Source organism: Sphaerodactylus townsendi, linkage group LG01 (assembly GCF_021028975.2).
Source record: "Sphaerodactylus townsendi isolate TG3544 linkage group LG01, MPM_Stown_v2.3, whole genome shotgun sequence".
NCBI lineage: Eukaryota > Metazoa > Chordata > Lepidosauria > Squamata > Sphaerodactylidae > Sphaerodactylus > Sphaerodactylus townsendi.
In genome coordinates, this window is record NC_059425.1 from 21,555,769 (window position 1) to 21,577,073 (window position 21,305).

The following is a 21,305-nucleotide window of genomic DNA, read 5'->3' on the forward strand; positions in this document are numbered from 1 at the left end:
AGTAATCCTGGTTGCCTTTCCACTATTACAGGTGAGGAATAAAGATAGAGAGATCAGACTGATGTCTTGCTGTTCCATCAAGTTCAAAGTGGTTTGCCTAAAGCCATGCAACGAATTCAGGTCTAAGGGGATTTTCTGCAACCTCTCTCATAATAACCCTCACAGAACATAAAAATAAAAGTTTGGATTTGTACCTCACCTTTCCCTCCTGTAAGGAGACTCAAGGTGTATTGTCGAAGGCTTTCACAGCCGGAATCACTGGGGTGTTGTGTGGTTTCCGGGCTGTATGGCTGTGTTCTAGAAGCATTTTATCCTGACATTTCGCCTGCATCTGTGGCTGGCATCTTCAGAGGATCCTCATAAGAACATAAGAAAGAGCCTGCTGGATCAGACCAGAGTCCATCTAGTCCAGCACTCTGCTACTCGCAGTGGCCCACCAGGTGCCTTTGGGAGCTCAAACGCAGGATGTGAAAGCAATGGCCTGCTGCTGCTGCTGCTGCTGCTGCTGCTGCTGCTGCTGCTGCTCCTGAGCATCTGGTCTGCTAAGGCATTTGCAATCTCAGATCCTCTGAAGATGCCAGCCACAGATGCAGGTGAAATGTCAGGAGAAAATGCTACTAGAACACAGCCATACAGCCCAGAAGCCACACAACACCCCAGACTCAAGGTGGCTTACAAGCTTCTTTCCCTTCCTCTCCCCACAACAGACACCTTGTGAGGCAGGTGGGGCTGAGATAGTTCTGAGAGAACTGTGACTAGTCCAAGGTCACCCAACAGGAGTGGGATGCCAATTTGGAGATGTCATCACCCACTGCTGTTTACACAGGTTTTAAATCAGTCCACTATATTGTATGCTTATCGTACTCTTCCTCATTTTATCCTCACATCAGACTCATTTTTATCCACACATCAGACCTTTATCTTCACATCAGATCTTTGAGTTCGATTGAGCAGAAAGAGAAATGACCAGCTCAAGCATGTTGCTCACTGAGCATTGGGGCAGAACATGGATTTGAACTCAGGTCTTGTCAGTACACCATGGAAAATTACATAAGCACATGCTTGTAGGTGTTTTCAGGCCTGTGTTTCCATTTAGAACTGGTTTTATGGGACCCGGAGCCGCTTGCACGCTGGCAGGCTGCTTGGGAAGAGAGTGGTTTTATCCCTGGTAAAACTCGTTAGTGCTGATGGAATCAAACCACCGGGTCTTGTGCAAAACAGATTGTGTGCCTCAGTTTATCTGAGCTGTGTTTTGTCTTGAGTGTTCTTGCAATCTAAAACCAATTAGAATGTCTGAGTATTGGCGTCTTGTCTGTGGCAGCAGAGAAACCCTGTGAAAGTCTGTTAACAGTGTGCCGAACGGAGGTTGCTTTCATACAGAGTGGGTTTTTAACCCTTGACATGTTCTCTCCCAGAACTGCAAAGGCCTGCTCGCTCCATAAGTTTTAAAACAGTTAATCCAAAGCATTTTTCCTTCCCTTAATTAGGTGAGGAAGGATATGTCCCCTCAGAGAGGCCGTGCCAGTGCCCACGTGTTTTCTAGTTATGGGCAGCTCGTGCCATATATGCATTTTGCTGGTACTTCTGATTTCACTGAGGCCCAGCCAATGTGTCAGATTCTGCTAAGTGATATTAGTAGCTATCCCGACAGACCCCGATTGTCTGTGAACTTTATTTACTTAAGACTGTTGTGACACTCCTCAGAGTTCTGTATGCTTCATAAGACAGATTCTTGCCCCAAAGAACTTGTGGTCTCAGTAATTGGGTCCGTTGAACTCTGGTTTTGGAAATCAGACTCCCAACACTGTGGAGAACTGGGGGCGGGGAAGGGGAGTTCGGATGGGACACGCCAAAATTGGAAAGTGTTCAGTGGCCCCAGATGTCATACACCAGCTCCTGTCTGAATCGATGAGGTTTCATTAATCTAGTATTGTATGACCGGGATCTTGAGATTTCCCCAACAGATCTTTACAGTGCCAGAGGATCTCCACTAGAAACGTTTCAAACATTTCGGTTTCCTTATATGTCTCTCTGGCTTTCCTATGACAGGTTGAAAGAGAATTGTGCTAAGTTCTTTTCGCCCCCCCCCCCCGCCCCCCGCTTCTGAGAGAGCTTAAGCTGAAGAACTTTCTCTGTAGACTTGTAGATCTTCCCCATGTAGACCTGTATCTTCTCCACCGGGCAAGCTAGAATCATGGAATCATAGAGTTGGGACCCCAAGGGCCATCAAGTCCAACCCCCTGCCATGCAGGAAGACACCATCAAAGCACTCCTAATAAATGGCCATCCAGCCTCTGTTTGAAAACCACCAAAGAAGGAGACTTCACCACACTCTGAGGTAGTGCATTTCACTGTCCAACAGCCCTTACTGTCAGGATGTTTTTCCTGATGTTTAGGTGGAATCTCTTTTCCTTCACCTTGAACCCACTACTCCTGGTCCTAGTCTCTGGAGCAGCAGAAAACAAGCTTGCTCCCTCACCAACAGGACTTCCCTTCAAATATCTAAACACGCCTATCCTGTCACCTCTTAACCTTCTCTTCACCAAACTCAACATCCCCAGCTCCCTAAGTCTCTCCTCGTAGGGCATGGATTCCAAACCTTTTACCATTTTGGTTTCCCTCCTCTGGACCCGTTCTAGCTTGTCAATACCAAGTCTCCCCAAAAATAAGACAGGGAATAGGGCTTATATTTTTGGAGCAGGGCTTATATTTCAAGCATCCTCCAAAAATTCCGAAAAATCACGCTAGGGCTTATTTTCAGGAAAACGGGTATCCTTCTGGAACGGGCCCAGAGGAGGGCAACCAAAATGGTTGTAGTTTTTGCAGATCCAAGGCCTCTAAATCTCAGAATTCCTCCTGTGCGTTGGGAGGCAGGAAATGCATGCCATCCCGGCATTTTTAATTTATTTTTTGCTTCTGTCGACACTCGGCTCGGGTTACCGACATAAAAGTACTTTGTGTTTTTTTCTGTAGTTGAAGCATGTTGTTTGTAGTGGCTGCCAGCTGGAAAGGACTGGATCAGCCCAGCCCAGACTCCCTTCCCCCGCCTCCAAGCAAGCTGCCCAGAGACCCAGCAGGCCTGTGTGTATGATTAGCAAGGTCTCAGGAATCTGCAACCCACATTGCACACGGAGGTGGTGTTATCTGTTGCCCGAGGCTCGCTTTTTGAAAGGTTGGGCGTTCTGTATGCCCAAAGGAGGACAGTGGAGAAAGTTGCGTTAAGTTTATTAATACATGTACAGTCACGGATGCAAACAGTTCTTATGAGAACAGAAGCAATCTCTCCCCCTCCCCGGAAGGAAGGGTCACTGCTCTGAAGAGTTTGCAATATAAATTTCAGTTGGGGAGGGTGAGATGGCCAAGGCGAGCCTGGTCTCCTCAGACCTTGAAAGCTAATGAAGAAGAAGAGTTTGGATTTGTACCCCACCTTTCTCTCCCGTAAGGAGACTCAAGATGGCTTACAAGCTTCCTCTCCCCACTACGGACACCTTGTGAGGTCCTTGGGGCTGAGAGAGTTCAGAGAGAACTGTGACTAGCCCAAGGTCACCCAGCAGGAATGTCGGAGTGCAGAAACACATCTGGTTCACCAAATAAGCCTCTGCCTCTCAGGTGTAGGAGTGGGGAATCAAACCCGGTTCTCCAGATTAGAATCCACCTGCTCTTAACCACTACACCACACTGGGTTGGCCCTGGTTAGTACTTGGATGGGAAGTTGCCAAAGAAGTCCAGGGTCGCTCCGCAGAGGCAGGCAATGGTAAACCACCTGTTTGCCTCTTGCCTTGAAAACCCTATGAGGTCACCATCAGTCAGCTGCAGCTTGACAGCACCTTACACACATGGGGAGGTGGCAAAAGAAGGGGGTTCAAGGGTAGCGAAGGATGGGCACTGACCAGGCACAATGCATGGGTGTCAGAATCCCAAAAACTGAAACAAACTCATGTATAAGAACAGTAGTTTATTGAGTGTTGAGGATCTTCTCTGGTCATGCCAGAACTGAGGTTTGCCTGCGCAAAACCCAGTAGTTAAAGTGATTCGCGCCCCCCATCCTGGGAAAGCGCGCCCAAAAGGAACTGTGAAAGAGATAACAGTAGAGATGGCCAGGCACTGACCTTCAGCAGCACCTGGTACAGTATAACATCATTCAAAAGACAGTTGCAAATCAGTTAGAAATGCCATTAACCCATTCCACCCCCACCCCAGCATACAGAAAGCAGCAATAGAAGAATCCCCATAATGGCAGGCCTCCTGACAATAGGCTTTGTTGGGTTCCTGGGCAAAGGGAGGTCTTTCCCACCATCTGTGACACAAGACCTTTTACGTATAAACCTGCTGATGGGTTCCAGACCCTACACTTCAAACTGTCTTGTCTATGTTTTGGTGGTTTGAGTGACGGGTGGCACTGTGGTGAGACCTGGGGGAGCATTTAGTGACTCACCAGATATTGCTGGTTCTGATACTGGCTCAGTGCTCTTGTCGTTCCACATAAGAGAGGAGGACTGGTTCTCTGGTCAAGTCTTTGAAACGACTACTTGGGTCTACAGAATAAGGTGGATAGTTTCAGGTGGGTAGCCGTGTTGGTGTAGTGGTGGAGAGCCACATGTTGTTATGATTAAGAGTGGCAGACTGTAATCTGGAGGACCAGGTTTGATTCCCCACTCCTCCACATGAGTGGCTCTGATGAACCGGATTTGTTTCCTTGCTCCTCCACATGAGGCCTGCTGGGCGACCTTGGGCCAGTCACAGTTCCCTCAGAACTCTCTCAGCCCCACCTACCTCACAAGGTACCTGTTGTGGGGAGGGGCAGAGAAGGCAATTGAGAGTCCTTAAAGGTAGAGAAAAGTGGGGTATAAAAACCAACTCTCCTTCTTCAGTAGAGGAAGAAGAGGAGGAGTTTGGATTTATACCCCACCTTTCTCTCCTGCAACTCCTTTCCCTTCCTCTCCCCACAACAGGCACCTTGTGAGGTAGGTGGGGCTGATTGAGGTCCGAAGAACTGTGACTAGCCCAAGGTCACCCAGCAGGAATGTAGGAGTGCAGAAACACATCTGGTTTGGGTCCAGTAGCACCTTAAAGACCAACAAGATTGCAAGAATAGGAAGTTTGAGAGTCCAACACTCCCTTCCTTGATATGGGGGGGGGGGATGTTGTTGTTGTTCAGGGTCTTGGCTTGCTCTTGGCCATCAGCAGAATGAGCAGGTAACTGGCATTGCCTCCTTGGGCTTGTGTTGCTGAGGCTACTTGGGTGCCAGTGTGGACCCAGCCAGTGATGGTCTAGTAGGGGTGCGTGGGTGTACCTTAATTACCCTTATTTATTGTTGCTGCTGTCGAGGCAAGGTGACTTAAGGCGATCCTTTAGGGCAGTGGTGGCGAACCTATGGCATGGGTGCAGAAGGCCGCAGAAGGCCATTGCTTTCACATCCTGCATGTGAGCTCCCAAAGGCACCTGATGGGCCACTGCGAGTAGCAGAGAGCTGGACTAGATGGACTCTGGTCTGATCCAGCTGGCTTGTTCTTATGTTCTTATGTTCTTAGGTGGCACTCAGAGCCCTCTTTGTGGGCACGTGCGCCATCACCCCATTTTGGGCACTTGGCAGTGGCATAGTGTCAGGGGGGCGAGGGGTGCACAATGCACTTCATGCGTGACCTGGGGGGGCGTGGCAAGGACATTCCAGGGGTTCTACGGGGGTGTTTTGGGGTGTTCCAGGGCAGGGCGGGGGCAGGCAGGTGTGCAGGAACACACGTGCCCTGGACGCAGGTTTCCCTTGCTCCGCTCCTGGCACTCAATCTCTAAAAGTTTCGCCATCACTGCTTGAGGGTTTTCAAGGGAAGAGATGTTCAGGAAGTGTCTTTGCCTGCCTTTGCTCATCAACCATGACATTTCTTGGTGGGCTCCCATCCAGATACTAACCAGCTCGAGTTCTGATGACATCAGGCTAGCCTAGGATATCCAGGCTGGGGCTGATCACACCCTAGCAGCGGGTCGTCCTTTGCCAGCAGAGCCTGTGTGGACTGCCTGTTTTGAGGCCGTCTGGTTTTGTTCTCTCTGGCGATGCATATTGTTAGCCACGGTTGGGCAATTACTCTTGCTCTGATGCTCAGGCCCCCTTGAAATTGGCCACAGATTGGTCTTGGGCTGAAGACACCTTTTACAAGGAAGGACGCACACCTCCTTTGAGGCCCAGCTTTCAAAGAAAAGATGTTTTTTGAGCACCACACTTTTCCTTTCGCGCTCCTGTTCTTTGTCGTCGTGGTACGAGCAGTGGGTGGCACTTTGCCCTCTCGGCAGCGAGTCGCCCGCTGGATCTCTGCTGGGGGGTAGTTGAAACGCTTGGAGAAAAGTGCCTTGCCTTGTGAAGAAAAGAAGAGGTTTCCAGCCAAGCCTAAGGTTCGCCACTTTGAAACATTCCCTATAAAAGTGTTGTGGGAAGAATGAACATAGCCTCATTTCTGAGATCAGTCCCTGCCCCCTATCTCTCTCCCACCCTCCTCCCCCAAAAGCATATTAGAAACGGAAAAGCAGCTTGTGTCTCAAATCGGATACCGTTCATTTGGAAGCGGCTGGTGCCTTTATGTCCGTGAGAGGCGAATGCGGTTTGGGGTCTTTGGAACAGCCGGGCTGAGAACTGCTCATGCTTATTTCCAATTTCATCTTTCCATAAGCTGAAAAATGGCTTTTTCCAGCCGATTTTGTCACCCCACCCCTGGTTATGTTTCCAACACCCTTGTTCTGAACTGTGCATCGCTGTGCACGGGTTTGTCTGTGACATGTTATCAAAACGTAATGACTTGATATCTGATTGGCCACGTTGGCTGCTGTAAATTTTATTTACTGTTGTGCCGCTATTCCGCTTTGGGCACGATGTTCAGTTGGCAGCGCACCGCTCTATGGAAATCCGTTTGCTGAAAACGGAGACGGCTGCAGGAAAGAGGGGGGAAAGCTTATAAAAATCCCTTTCCCAAACAATTTGAGTATGCTGAGTGCTGAAAAATTCCATCTCATCAAAACGGCCGGTTTTTAAGGTTCATGACAAAAAGTCAATTCCCTAGTTGTCCCTCTTTGATTTCCACACACCAAGAATCTCCGGCTTGGCGTCTTGAGTTAGAATGGTTAACCCTGTTTGGAAAAGACCAATTTCCTCCTCCTGCTGCCCCCTTTTTTTAAACACACACCCCTTTCAATTTCTCGTTGGCACAAAAAGCGCTGAAGACTTCCAGGAAATGTTGCAGCTTTGACTTTTAAAAAGAAATTGGCAAGTGATGATCCCATAATACAGGCTAATTGCTTCTGGTATTTTGAAAATACAATGATTAAGTGTGGATGAGGAAGGCAGACTTCAAATTGGCTGCCGCACGTGGAACAGAAATTTCATAGACATAGTATTTGACGGGAGAGAGGGTTTTTTTGGGTGGCGGGGCGGGCTTGATGATATGCGTCCGGCATGCATTTGAAATGTGTAATTGCTCTTTTTCATAAGTAGTAGGCGACCTGAAAGAGGGTAGAGTGTTCTCTGAACATTTGTTAGTGTAGTAGTTACACTGGAAATGTAAGATCAGACTCCACTAGCATGATTATTGGACCTTTCAGTTACATCTTGTGTAGAAATTTATGGCTACATTATATCCCTTAATTTGAGCTGGCTTTGCCAGTAGCAGTTTTGGAAACCAGTGGTGGTCCACAGAATCAGAGTGGACCAGTTGAGGTGTTATGTCAAACCACGGTTTGCTGTGGCTTGGCCTGGAATTGAAAAAAAGCTCATGGTTTTTTCTTAGCTGTCAAGCCAGACTTGAAAACCATGGTTTTAAGTGGATCTGCAAATGGTGCTTTTCACAAGTGATAGCTTGGTATAATGTCTGTATTGACAAACCAGGGTTACAGTTGTGGTTCTGCTTCTAGAAGCCACTTCATCTAGGAACAGGAGTTCTGGGCAGATGGTGGGAGAGCAGAGAAGCAGCTGTGAACCACGGTTGTCTGTTTAGGAGCTCAACTGTGGGCTTGGGTTTTAAAGTATGGCTTGATGCAGACACAACAGTCCATCATGACATGCTGCTGTGTGAATAATTTTTGAACAGGCACAGATTTGCTTGCACAATCCTTCACTCCCTCTTGCGGGTCAAAACAATGATTTCTGGGTTGGCAGCAAACTGCAGTTGGCTGTTATATCTGAACTGGCAAATTACGGCTTGTGCTTGCTCTGCAAACCAGGATCCTAAACTGAAATAAACAATTGGAAGATGTAACAACAAACTATGACTTGTGATAAGCTTGGAAGTAACTAATTATCTTGACACCTCAGTAGGGAAAGAGAGATCGAGAAAATCAAGGGATTCCTTACACGTACTCATGGAGTGGGAAACCATGCCTTTCCTTTATGTCTGAACCAAGCCTGTGGTCAGTGCCAGCTATACTTTGACATGACTGTGCTTAGTCACAGAGATGCTCTGCATTCCCAAGTCTGAACAAGAGTTGGTACGGGCTGGTGTAGATAAACAAGTGCCTGAAATGGACCTTCCATCTTCTCTTCTGTGTCCCCTGAAACAGACAGTCCCTGTAAGAAATTTAAGTTACAGTGGAACCTCAGTTTTCGTTGGTAATCTGTCTGAAAAGAATAGATGAAAACCGAAACCGATGAAAGCCGAGGCAAACTTTTCCATAGGAATCAATGTAAATCCAATTAATCCGCTCTAGGCACTCCCAAAAACCTACCAAAAACACATTTTAGGTGAGTAAGCGTAGTGTTTAATGCTGAAAACAGAAACAAACAATAACACTAGGACCAGCTTCAGAGCCAGTGGACCAATGTCGCACCAGAAAGCTGTCCCAAGAGGTCTGTTTCTGACGCCTCTTTAAGATTGGTCTGAAATGGGGCAAGACGTTGTCATTAAATAAGTTGCAGACATGGCCCGCAACAGCTTTGTCCGGGTGATTTTTCTCCACAAATCCCTGCACCTTACTGCAAATCGATGAAAACCAAAGCAAATCGATGAAAACGAGACAATTTTTTCACTGAAAAAATTGATGAAAACTGAATGAAAACCAAGGTTCCGCTGTACTTTTCCACTCTGTGCATCCCAGGGGGGTGGGTGTGGGTGGGTGTTGCTATATGTGCGCTCTTGCGCAATGTACATACTCATGTGGTTGTAACGCAGTGTCTATTGCAGGTAATCACGCTCTTCCTTTCTCAGCCTTCTCTTCCTCTTGAACTCTGGGTTTAGCTTCAGACCTGAACCTCTCCTGGTTGTGCTTTCAGACATTGAGAAAGAAAGGTTTTAACGGCTGTGACAGCCCAGAACCCGATGGCGACGACTCCATTGACCAGAGCCCGCTGATGGAGGACAAATACCGCAAATCCAGCGAGGATCTTGATATTCTGTTCAAGCGCTACGGCGTAAGTAAACGTGCTACCCCAGGCCGAAAATCCTTCATTGTCTGTTTTTTTTCCTTTTCCTTTTCCTTTTTTTGTTTTGTTTGATTTCTCCCCTCCCGATCCAAACTACCTTCCCCTTCCTCTCCCCCCGTCCCCGGCCACATAACAGGCGCTGAACAAGAAGCATAGAGAGTGTGAAAGCCCCGACGGGGATGACGTCTTTACATTGACGCCTCAGACGGAAGAGAAATATAAAAAGATTGATGAGGAGTTTGATAAAATGATGCAGACTTACAGGCTCGCAGTGAGTAGCGACTGGTGGCCTGCGAACCCTCCTCCCTCTCCGTGGCCAGGGTTGCCAACCTGCCCCAAATTAATAAATAAATAAATAAATAATAATAATATCAAAACACCCAGAGTTGAGCCAGTAGGTTGACTGGAATTTCTTGCTTGGGACTGTTTGGTGGTAGGACGGAAAGGTCGAAAGCTCAGGGATTTGAGGCGCTTGGATTTATTCCCCCTCTTTGTTTAACGACGTGTGTGTGTGTGTGTTTTAGATAGAAAATAAAAAAGGGGGGGCGCTTCCCAAGAAGGCATTCTGCACGCGTTCAGAAGCACTCCGCCTTGCAGCAAATTCGTTTTGAAATCTGCCGCTCAGACGCAAGGTGCCCGTGTTTTAAAACGGTTCTCCCTTCGCAAAGGGAAGTCAGCCTGCGCCCCTTCCCAAAGCACTCTGAATTGTTTCTGTTAAAACAGAAAGTTGGCAATCCTATCCACGGCGGGGCAGACATTGCGGAGGGGGGAATTTTTGCATGGTTTGCTTTCATGGAGCCTCAGCTAATTTGCACCCTTAAGGCAAAGGCTATGAAACAGTCCTCTGACAATCAGGAGGCAGAGCGAGCCCAGTTGCTAAGGAACAGAGCTGGCAGGAGCGAGGCCTAGTTATGCCAAGGCCTTGTTAGGCCACACTGGGAGCATGCGCCGAACTGGGCCTTTGATTTATGAGGACCTTTCCCTGGTATTGGACTGTGCTTGGTTTTGCTCCCGTCCCCCTAACGTAGGAATGGGGTCGAGACACATCTGACAGACCTTGCCGTTCTTGTGGAAAAAAGAAGGGGGGAAATCCCTCAGAATTTCTTTTAGCGTTTTTTTTCCCTCCTCAGGGTAGCGACAGTTTTAAGGCCTCACAAGGCTGTGCACAGGCTTTAAGACATTAAGTCTTTGAGCCTGTTTGAAAAAAAGAAAAGGCCAGGAGCTGCTAGTGTTAAACAGGCCTAGTGTCAGTAGGTGGGCAATGTATAAGAGGTGCATGTGTGGGGAAGCGAATTGCTTTTCCTCCCCAGCGGGGACCCAAAACATTTTTTTCAGCATCATTTGCTCCTCTGTTTTATCTTCACAATAACAAACGTGGAGGTAGGTGAGGCTGACAGAGATTGTCCAGCCTCCAGTGTGCTCCCGTGGCAGAGTGGGCATTGCCCCAGATCCGTGTCCTAATGAGCCTTGAAGCCACATTCCTCTGGGAAATGTCTGTGGGGAGAGAGCGGAAATGCTTTACAAAAATTGTCCATTAAATTTGTTAGATAAGACTAGCAACAAACAGCCCCAGTAGTCACATGGTATAAACAAGAATTGATAGTCAAAGTGGTAGATGCAGAATTGAAATAACTTTGCTTCCTGAAATGAGCATGCACAACCCAGCCATAGTTGAATAAGTAAATTTTGAGTCCCTCTGGTTTCACCTGGAAAGTTCAGCATGTGCTTCTTTTGTGGCAGTGGGGAAGGGGGGAGGGTAATGAAAATTACCAGCCGAACTAACTCATAACCAAAAGCTACCCTTCTGTGCCCCCCACCACCAAGTGGAGCACTGGCATTCTAAAACGTCTTCGTTTTGTACTGCTGATTAGTTTTGCCCTGGCTGATGAAATTAATTCCTAACTTTTTGGGTGACGGCTGACAAACTGGGACTTATTTGGATCAGATCTGATTTCTGGGTCAGTGAAGAATGAAGTGTGGGATTGTCAGGTTGTTCAGCTGGAGATTTCATACTGAGCAAAGAGACAGAAGCTCTTCTGAAGGGCTTATTTGGTGTGAAAGAACACACGGAAGGGTTCAGTCAGGGTCAAGCTACTGTCCCTACCTTTGATCTCTGTGGAGTTTTGTGCCTGGAGCTCAAGCAGAGTCTAGAGCTGTCTGCTTTTTTCAGGGCACCAGATCACATATTCTACCTGTGCTTAAGCTCTGTGCAAAGTATACATCAGCAAATGGAGGTTGGGAACAGGGGTCAGTGGGCACACTTCCAGCCGCCCCTCTTTGCCAGCGGGGTGTAGTGGTTAAAAGCAGGTGCACTCTAATCTGGAGAACTGGGTTTGATTCCCTGCTCTGCCACTTGAGCTGTGGAGGCTTATCTGGTGAACCAGATTAGCTTGTGCATTCCAACACCCGCCAGCTGGGTGACCTTGGACTAGTCACAGTTCTTTGGAGCATTCTCAGCCGCACCCACCTCACAGTGTGTTTGTTGTTGGGGGGGGGGGGGGAGAAAGAGGGATATAAATCCAAACTCTTCCTCTTCTTCCCTGTTGCACCCAAATAAATCCTGAATAGTTAAAGGAATAGAGGTGGTGCCACCCTTGAATGATATGTGGCTGACATATCCAGGGAGACTTTGTTCATGTGGCCTAGAATTTATCACTATTTCTTGAAACCGGTATTTCTTGGTTGTACATGGACTTGTCTTGAGGAACTTGTCTTGAATTAGTTTCACTGTGAAATGGTATCAGCCCATCACCCCTTTTCAGCCCATCACCCCTTTTCACTCCAGGTCTCTTTCATTTTCCCCTTTAGCTCACCCTCTTCTTTGACTTCAGTAAAGTCAGGCAAACTTAAGTGGTCCAGGAAGAAAACTGTCCCCATTCTTGAAGTGATCGGAATTTTCAGGCCTCCTGGGTGGCGGAGGGGGGAGTCTGACTGCCCCCCTCCCGAGGTGGTCTAAGTGAGCTGAAGCTGTAGATTTTGGGAGATCAAGGCCTTGACCCCTGAAGCTGCTGGATTCTTAGCGTTCAAAAGTTTGTCTTGTTTATCACTTCCAACCTTCTGCCTGAAGCCTTTTTGATGCTTAAACCCATTCCCAGCCAGCTTGTGGCGAACCTTTTAAAAGTAACCCAGATCCGTTCTGTACGAGAAGCAGCCGAATAGCCATCCACCATCATTTGAGGGTGGGGAATCTCTTTGCCGTTGGCCAGGAGAAGATTTAGGAATTATAGGCCTGATCCACAGCTAGGACCACCATGAGCAGGGGGGAGGGTCAGCATCTTGACCCCACCCCTTTCAAGTAGCCAGGGGCTGTGGCTGTGCCAGTTCTTCATACTGGTTTTGCGCTAAGTCTAAAAGCATATAGCAGCCAGGTCCCTTCAGATACTGGAATGTTCCTCCCCAAATGAACAAATAACAAAGCCTTGGATCCTGTGACATTGTTCCCCTTACAGGTTTTCTGCAGCTGCTGTGAAGCTTTTCCTGTGCTGTGGCGCTCGCTTCCTCTGCTGCTAGCTCTTCCGTCGGCGTGAGGATTCCTCAAAGAACATGGATCTTGTGCACACGGAAGTTCTAGTGGCCGAGGAAGTGACCACTGTGGCTGAGGAAACAAACCCCCCCAGAGGCAGGAGAGGAATGCAAGGGGAACAGTGTCATAAGATCCAAGCCAATATCGCCATGCGCGCAAAACTTGTTATGAAGACTCCCTACCTACAATCCAAAGTGGTACATCCCTGATAGAATTCATCTGCCTGTGTGAGCATTAGACCTAAGTTGGAAATTGGGGGGGAATGGAGAGCAGGCAGCATTGGTCAGCGGGCCAGAGGCAGTTTGGGGCTTCTAGTTGCTGATCCTCTGGTCTGGACATTTATTTACATATTTTCACATTTATATGCTGACCTTCTTTCCAGGAATTCAGGGTGCTCTTTGTGTGTTTCCCCAATCACGCTTTTCTCACAACAGGAAGCCTGTAAAAAGACTCAGTTCAGAAACTCCCTCCACCCCCACCCTGAACAAAACCTGAGGACGCTCCCTTTGTGCTACCAGAAAATGGGAGGGCTGGTAGAGCTCTTTAAATTAAAAAATCAAATAGGGTTTGTGTCCGTGTCTCAAGAGAGAGAGGAAAAACCAGCAAGGCTGCCTGCAACATTGGATTAACTTTTTTCCCCCTTTAATTGATTTTTTTTCACCAGAAATATTCAATTTCCAAAGAATGGTTACAAACCTGTTCTCCCAGGTATTTTGTATACCATCTTCTGTTTTGTATTGAGGGTGGGAACCTTTGAGCAAGGCCTGTCTTCCTTTATGTTGTAAGCCACCCTGAACTTTTTGGAGGTAGGGTGGGGTATAAATGTAAAAATAAATAAATAAGTGTTTCTCCCCTGGGTTTAACGTGTTTTAAGCTTTAAGGGGCTTGGACAGATTTATGGAGGAGAAGTCAATTTATGGCTATCAATCTTGATCCTCTTTGATCTGAGATTGCAAATGCCTTAACAGTCCAGCAGCAGCAGAAGGCCATTGCTTTCACATCCTGCACGTGAGCTCCCAAAGGCACCTGGTGGGCCACTGCAAGTAGCAGCAGCAGAAGGCCATTGCTTTCACATCCTGCACGTGAGCTGCCAAAGGCACCTGGTGGGCCACTGCAAGTAGCAGAGAGCTGAACTAGATGGAGTCTGGTCTGATCCAGCTGGCTTTTTCTAAAAAAAAACCAAAAAACCCCCGTTTCCCCTGGTGCTGTGGCCATGTGCGTTTGGCCACGCAGGCATGAGAGAGGAAGCAGGGTGGTCCACTAGGTTTGCTGCAGGTCTTGAGCCACAGAAAAGACACCTGTCCCTCTCACCAAGTAACCTTTCCTCCCAGGACCTCAATACATATTTTGACTGAGAGAGCTGTACATGCACACTGCCTTCTGAATGCCAGGGAATGTCCCTGGCAGCAGAGAACATTGGATTGGCTGGAAGTGACAGGTTTGGGATTGAAAGCAGATAATCTTACTCCACCCCACCCCCCACACCTTCCACCAACAGATCCATCACAGGAAGCGGCACATCTCTGACTTGAAATGAACTCGGCTCTATGCCTTCATCCCCTGAGCCCAAGGGGAGAAAACATCCCATACTAGTCCTGGGGCTGAAGGAGAGAGAGGGCAAGCTCATAACTCTCTGTCTTGGGCTCCTGAACCTATTGCAGGGTCCAGGCGAAGAATCCTTGAGAAAGTGCAATTTCTGAGACAGAAAATCCTAGATTGCCTTATCTCAACTTCCTTTCCTCACTGCTTTGCATAGAACAGAGGTTCTCAACCTGGGGGTCGAACGACCCTTTCACAGGGGTCGCCTACGACTCTCTACATCAGTGTTCTCCATCTGTAAAATGGATAAATGTTAGGGTTGGGGGTCACTACAACATGAGGGACTATATTAAAGAGTCGTGGCATTAGGAAGGTTGAGAAACTGGCATAGAAACTGTCTTGAAGGTTCTTGCTTATAACACCCTTTGCTTCGGGAAGGACAAAAAGAATTAAACATCATCTCTCTGCTAACCTTCCCCCTATCCAAAGGTCTTATGGGTCCTCACCTGTCTCCATAGCAAGCTTGCATTTCCTGTCTCCGGTCCTGCAGACGATAAATCTCTTTTTACAAAAGCACAAGATGGCCCAATTCAGACATACAAGATCAACCAACCAGGGTTTAATGATACGAACCATGGTTAGCATTCTTATCTGGATGTGGCCACTTTAAAATTTAATTGCATCAGGATCAGAAAGCATGGTTTTGAAGCTGGCTTATTAACAACAGTCATAGTTAGGGTTTTGTGTAATGTACGGAACGGACATCCTGGCTTATTCATATCCTGGTGCTGTCCTCACAAGCTTTTCAACTGCAGACATCTTCCTGGATTGAGCTGAAGGTGATAAAGCCAGCATTTGTTGAGGCAAGTCAAGGTTTGAATGTGTGACTTCCCAGTGGGGGAAGAGATTTGACTCTCCATTCAAACCCAGTGCGAAACCACTGTGCAGTTAGGTTGTGAAACCAGGATAACAAGCCACTCTTTCATGTAAGATCTGAACAGAGCCATATATGTCTGTCCGAAAAGCCCGCGTCTCCACAGATGAGCCACTTCCTTTTCTGTTACATCTGGAACTGATGAAAGTTCCTAAAACTGAGCGTAGTTCAAAGAGAAAAATGGAGCTTTTTATAAAAAAAAAAATTCTGGAAGGGTCCTGCTGACTGATGTTAGAAAGCATCCAAATTGTATTGATGTGTTGGTGTGTACCTATGATAGTGTGATTTCTGCCTGGCAAAGCTAATCCCGGTTGTCTTCTTGTTTACCACGCACAGTCGTGATCCTCTCCCGTGGGCCTCCTGCGGTTTTTCAGTGTCTAACCTTGCTTCTCTCCCTCTTCTCAGTCTGCAGTTCCAGCTCCCAACTTTGCCATGCCCGTGACGGTTCCAGTGACCAACCAGAACACGCTGCAGTTCAGCAACCCCGGAGGCTCCTTAGTGACTCAGTCTCTGGTGACCTCTTCATTAACTGACCCACGGCTCCTGTCACCGCAGCAACCGGCCCTCCAGCGGAACACCGTTTCCCCAGGCCTGCCACAGCGGCCAGCCAGTGCTGGTAATCTGTTTTGCTGCTGACTTTTTAAAAAAAAAATTGCGAACTTAAAAATAAAAGAATGCATTTTTTTTAAAGTGTGAAGCCTATATTATGAGAGATGGCATATTATTTGTAGGCAGGTTAATCATATGGTTCAGAAATATGCTTTCTAGCCTTCCAGATTAATGTTTTGGAGGGTTTTTGTTCTGAGGAGAGTTCTGTCCATCTCCTGAGAGCATATTTGCTGGTCTTCAAGGAGCATAAGCCAATGTCCATAGATAGGACTCCTTTCTCCCATGTTATCCTCACACCAACCCTGTGAGGTAGGTTAAGCCGAGAGAGAAATGATTGAATCAAGATGATCCAGTGAGCTTCGTGGTAGTGTGGGGATTTGAAGCTGGGTCTCTCAGCTCCCAGTTCAACCACCTAGCCCAGGGGTCTGCAACCTGCGGCTCTCCAGATGTTCATGGACTACAATTCCCATCAGCCCCTGCCAGCATGACCAATTGACCATGCTGGCAGGGGCTGATGGGAATTGCAGTACATGAACATCTGGAGAGCTGCAGGTCCCTGATCTAGCCGAGGAGTGGCCAACTCTAGCGTCCCAGATGTTCATGGACTACGATTCCCAGTCTCAGTTGGCCATGCTGGCAGGGACTGATGCTAGAGTTGGACACCCCTGATCTAGCCATTCTACTACATTTGCTCTCTTAATTCTATTTATAGTTTCATATTTTAGGATTTCGGCTGCTGTTAGTTTGTTTTATTGGTGCAGTTTTATTTTATTTTATTTTGATTTATTAAACTGTAGGCCAACGTGTACTTTTGAGAGAAACCACACAGCTGTTTTGCCCAGAATCCTACTGAGGTCTGTTCAGTGGGACCTCTTTCCAGGAAAATGTGTTTTTAGGATCGCAGAACAATGGGGGTGCAAGTCCTGTATAATAAACAGTATTGTAATTTTGACTGTAACGTTTAGTTTATTAGCCAAATTAATTGATTGCCTTTATTTTGATGGACTAAAAATATATATTCGATAGGCAGCAGGCTTTAAAAAACAAATTTATTATACCATTTTAATGCTGGTACTTCCCAGAAAGATGCAACTGGCAAGAGAAAGGGGAATGACTCTTCTAAGATGATGTCAGGTGTATACTTAATCTAAAAGATCATGCTTTTTTGCTACAGACTTTGAGTTTTTATTCATATACACATTCATGCAAAACTAACTAATTGACAAATGAGCTAAAACTTTCATGGCTGCTCGACTAAGATTTTTTTAAAATTAACATTCTAGTGAGATGCCTCATCAAAGAATGTTAATGTTAAGCTGGTCCAGTAAATAACCTTTTACAAGAGATTCCTTCTTTCGAGGCAGACTTCCTCGCTTTGCAGATCCATGTAGTCTTCACAACAGCCTAGCGAGGTGGTCCACTTCTTTTTCTTAGGTGATAGATGGAGAAGTGAAACAAGAGACGCTAGCCTCCATCCTCCAGCACACTCCGCATGCCTGGAATAAAGGCAAGGCCACAATTCTGGGCTCCACCCATAACTTATACTGGAAAATGCACATGTAGGATCTAGGCACACAAGCATTTGCACCTGTGCTCATCACTGCGCAATCAGAAACCCAGAAAAGGCTGGACTCCTGATTGCAGGGAGAAAGCCCTGGGTGTGTAAGGCAAATGCAGACCTTCCAGTAAATCAGCATAGTTCAGGGGTATGGCCCAGTGGTGTGATCAAGGCCCCCTGCCGCAGTTCTCTCTGCAGTGTTTTCTGAAAAGGGATTAAGTTCCCTAGTGAGATCCCAACTGCATGAAATATCCTGCAGACTGCAAGGCAGCGAAAGACAATATAAAAACACATTTTTAAACACCAGAAGAATAAACCAGATGGCTGCCAGGTAGTTTAAATGGATAAAATCTCACAGGCAAAGCACCCTTGGAGCTTCCTCAGCTGAGAACTTGGTCAACGACAAGTTTTAAATTGGTGCTGGAGTGAAAACAGGGAAGCTGGAAGCCACGACGAAGAAGACCCCCCCCCCCCTTCATATTTGCCTATTTGACCTCCAGAGATAGTGTCCCCCGGAGTAGATCCTCCAGTAATAACTTCAGTGAAGAGGAAGGCTCTTATTGATCAGGGCAGTCTTGCAGATGTCTTGGCCCAGTGCCATTTGCCCTCGGTACTATGAATTGTGCTGGGAACAAACTGGAAAAATCACGTGGTGTAGGACTTGCACCCCTTTCTGGTTTGGGATGTAGAAGGTGATATGTCTGGATGCCACCCCATATGAAACCTAATTCCCTCCGCCAATCGTTTCTTCCTAGGGGCAATGCTCGGAGGAGACTTGAATAACACAAACGGCGCCTGCCCAAGCCCCGTGGGTAAGTCAGTGAGAAAAAGCCAACCTTGTCATTTTTGGCAGCTAGACTGTGGAATATAAAGAACATTGATTTGCGTCTTCAGAAGGGGGTTCTTCTACGAGGTTTCTGAAGAGTGCTGTTTTTAGGATGCGGACTGTTAAGTCCACTCAGCCCCCAGAAGGGGTGTGTGCTTGGAGCGCTGCTGTGGCTGTTCTGAGCTACCCGGCTGCTCAGGCAGAAATCAAGCGGCTGCTGGCCTAGGTCTGACTCCAGCATCTTTGGGTGCCCTTGGCCGATTGCCCCATCTGGCTATCATAGAGGTACAACTAATAAGGGTGGAAGTGAGTGGAGCATGTGAATTGTCCTAGAGACGTTTGCATTGTTTGAGAATACTCCACTGGGTTATCCTCTGTCCAGGGCCACTGGACAGTTAGAAGCGAGTGTGTACTGCCTGTGATGAGGTTGGATCTGTGCGAAGGCGGAGGCAAGTTGCCCATGCTGGGGCCCTTTCCGCACATGCAGAATAATGCACTTTCAGTCCACTTTCAATGCACTTTGAAGCTGGATTTTACTGTGTGAAATAGCAAAATCCACTTGTAAACCATTGTGAAAGTGGATTGAATGTGCATTATTCTGCATGTGCGGAAGGGGCTGGAGTCCCACTCAATATGTTCTGGGGCTCAATATGTTCTGTGGCTGAGGCCTAAGACTGGGCAGGTGAGGCTTCTTCCGCACATGCAGAATAATGCATTTTCAATCCACTTTCAATGCACTTTGAAGCTGGATTTTACTGTGCAGAATAGCAAAATCCACTTGCAAACAATTGTGAAAGTGGATTGAATGTGCATTATTCTGCATGTGCGGAAGGGGCCTCGGTCTTGGTGGGCCTTTTTCGTCAGTCTGGGGCCTGGCAGCTGCCCCACCTGTGCTAGCTTTTGATGATGCCTTCTGTTGATCTGACCAGTGGCATAAGGGTGATTGACAAGTGCGTGGCTATTGAGTACTTACTATTTCAAATGTGACTTATGTTATTTATAATGGGTATAAATTACAGGAGGAAGGGTACTGTCTGAACATTAGGAACAATTATTTTTTAACAGTAAGAGTAAATCAAACCAAATTTATTGGTAAGCAGTCAGTGACCAGTGTAAAATTCACAAATACCTTGAGCTGTCAATCACCCTTTATAACTCCTAAAATAATATCCACAACATATAGGAAAAAATTTAATAGAAGTATAAAAGATTTTAAAATTCCAGTAGCTAAACGTAACCCAACAGCATCTGGTGAATTTTTCTAGCAACATCACAAAACTTTGCAGTACACCTCAAGATACAACAAGCAGCGGCTGGATGAACACCTGCCAGGGATGCTTTAGAATGATCCTGCATTGAGCAGAGGCCTTGGACTAGATGGCCTGTATGGCCCCTTCCAACTCTATGATTCTGTTATTCTGTTTGGTGCATTAAGTGGCTTTTAAAGTAAATGCATTAGGCATAGACTGTTGTTTTTTTTGGGTTTTACTGTTTGGCCCTTCGGCCCCACCTGTCTTGAAAAGCTCCACTATGAACGTATTGTTTCTAATATGGCAATTATGCTGTCCAGATGTCAAGGGGGAACACCTGGATCCCTGGTTGTTGTTTTTATGCCAGTGTTGAGAGAAGAAATTTTTGCCGTTGCGGTTTCTGCTACAAGACGGATACTCTTAAAAGCATCTTAACGGTGCCCTGATTTCCCTTGCACTTGCCCTGTGAGGAGAGACGTAGGGAAGTCAGGAAGTTTAGTTTGGTGAAGAGAAGGTTAAGAGGTGACATGATAGCCATGTTTAGATATTTGAAGGGATGTCATGTTGGTGAGGGAGCAAGCTTGTTTTCTGCTGCTCCAGAGACTAGGACCAGGAGGAATGGGTTCAAGGTGAAGGAAAAGAGATTCCACCTAAACATCAGGAAAAATTTCCTGTCAGTCCGGGCTGTTGGACAGTGGAATGCACTACCTCGGAGTGTGGTGGAATCTTCTTCTTCGGAGGTTTTTAAAGAGAGGCTGGATGGCCATCTGTCAGGAGTACTTTGATTGTGTGTTCCTGCATTGCAGGGGGTTGGACTTGATGGCCCTTGTGGTCTCTTCCAACTCTATGATTCTTTGATTTTTTGGCTTCATGTGTTTATTCTTTTGATCCGAAGGTGTCAGATGGACAGATTCAGACAAGCTATGCAAAGACCTCTGTTGTTCCACTTTATAGGATGGTAAAGCAATCCCTTGGTTACAGTGACTCCCATCCAAATCCCGAAGTTGTTTGCCTTCTTTGCAGGTTTTTGAGTTCAACAGAACTCTTTGTAAGGCTGGTGTAAAGGAAAGGAAAATAAAGGAGAGGGGAGAGGGAAAAAGAGTTGCTGGGCACAACAGAAGCCCCCAACTGCGGGCAGCCAAGCACAGACTCCGTGCATACATGTTCTTCTTTTCCTGTGAAACACACAAAAGCAACTTACGAAAAGAATTCTCAGTAATGTGGCTAAAACAATGTTTAAAAACATTAAAACAGCAGCTGAAAATACAGCAAAGAAACAGCTGCACCATGGATGTCTGGGATCTACTCTCTGAGAAGGCAAAAGACTTATCTGGAAGGCTGACATAATTGCACACTTTAAAAAGCTGCCCCTACAGAGAAGGAGAGTGGAACCCATGTTGTAGGGCCAAGACTGGAGAGTCCCAGATGAGCCGGTTTTTCTGCCCCGATTTTAATTAGAGGCTGAGCTTCTCCCAAGGTTGGTTCCTCAACCTTGTCAGTTGTCGAACCAACCCCTATTGTTTTGTTTTCTAAGCCCTTGTTAAAATTCATAGTTTGGGGTGGCTTCAGAAATGTTGCCCGAATCCTTTTTCGTTCTTTTTTTTAAACAGCTCTTTGATTTGTGTAATTACTGCGTGGCGATGGGTGGTTATGGTTCTCATTTGACTG

The 21,305-nt window shown here is 46.8% G+C and overlaps 1 protein-coding gene across 9 annotated transcripts in view; it reads left to right on the forward strand.

Moving 5' to 3' along the window:
* Positions 1–21,305, forward strand: part of MEF2D (myocyte enhancer factor 2D) — a 199,027-nt gene that overhangs the window by 148,553 nt on the left and 29,169 nt on the right. For 5 of the 9 annotated variants that reach the window (XM_048513143.1, XM_048513158.1, XM_048513185.1 and 2 more), the window contains 3 exons: positions 9,249–9,386; positions 15,800–16,010; positions 18,317–18,373. In XM_048513143.1, coding sequence (XP_048369100.1) covers positions 9,249–9,386; positions 15,800–16,010; positions 18,317–18,373 — 406 coding nt within the window. Of the gene's footprint in view, positions 1–9,248; positions 9,387–9,534; positions 9,670–15,799; positions 16,011–18,316; positions 18,374–21,305 lie in introns of all 9 variants that reach the window. The other 4 variants (XM_048513167.1, XM_048513178.1, XM_048513211.1 and 1 more) reach the window with 2 other exon arrangements.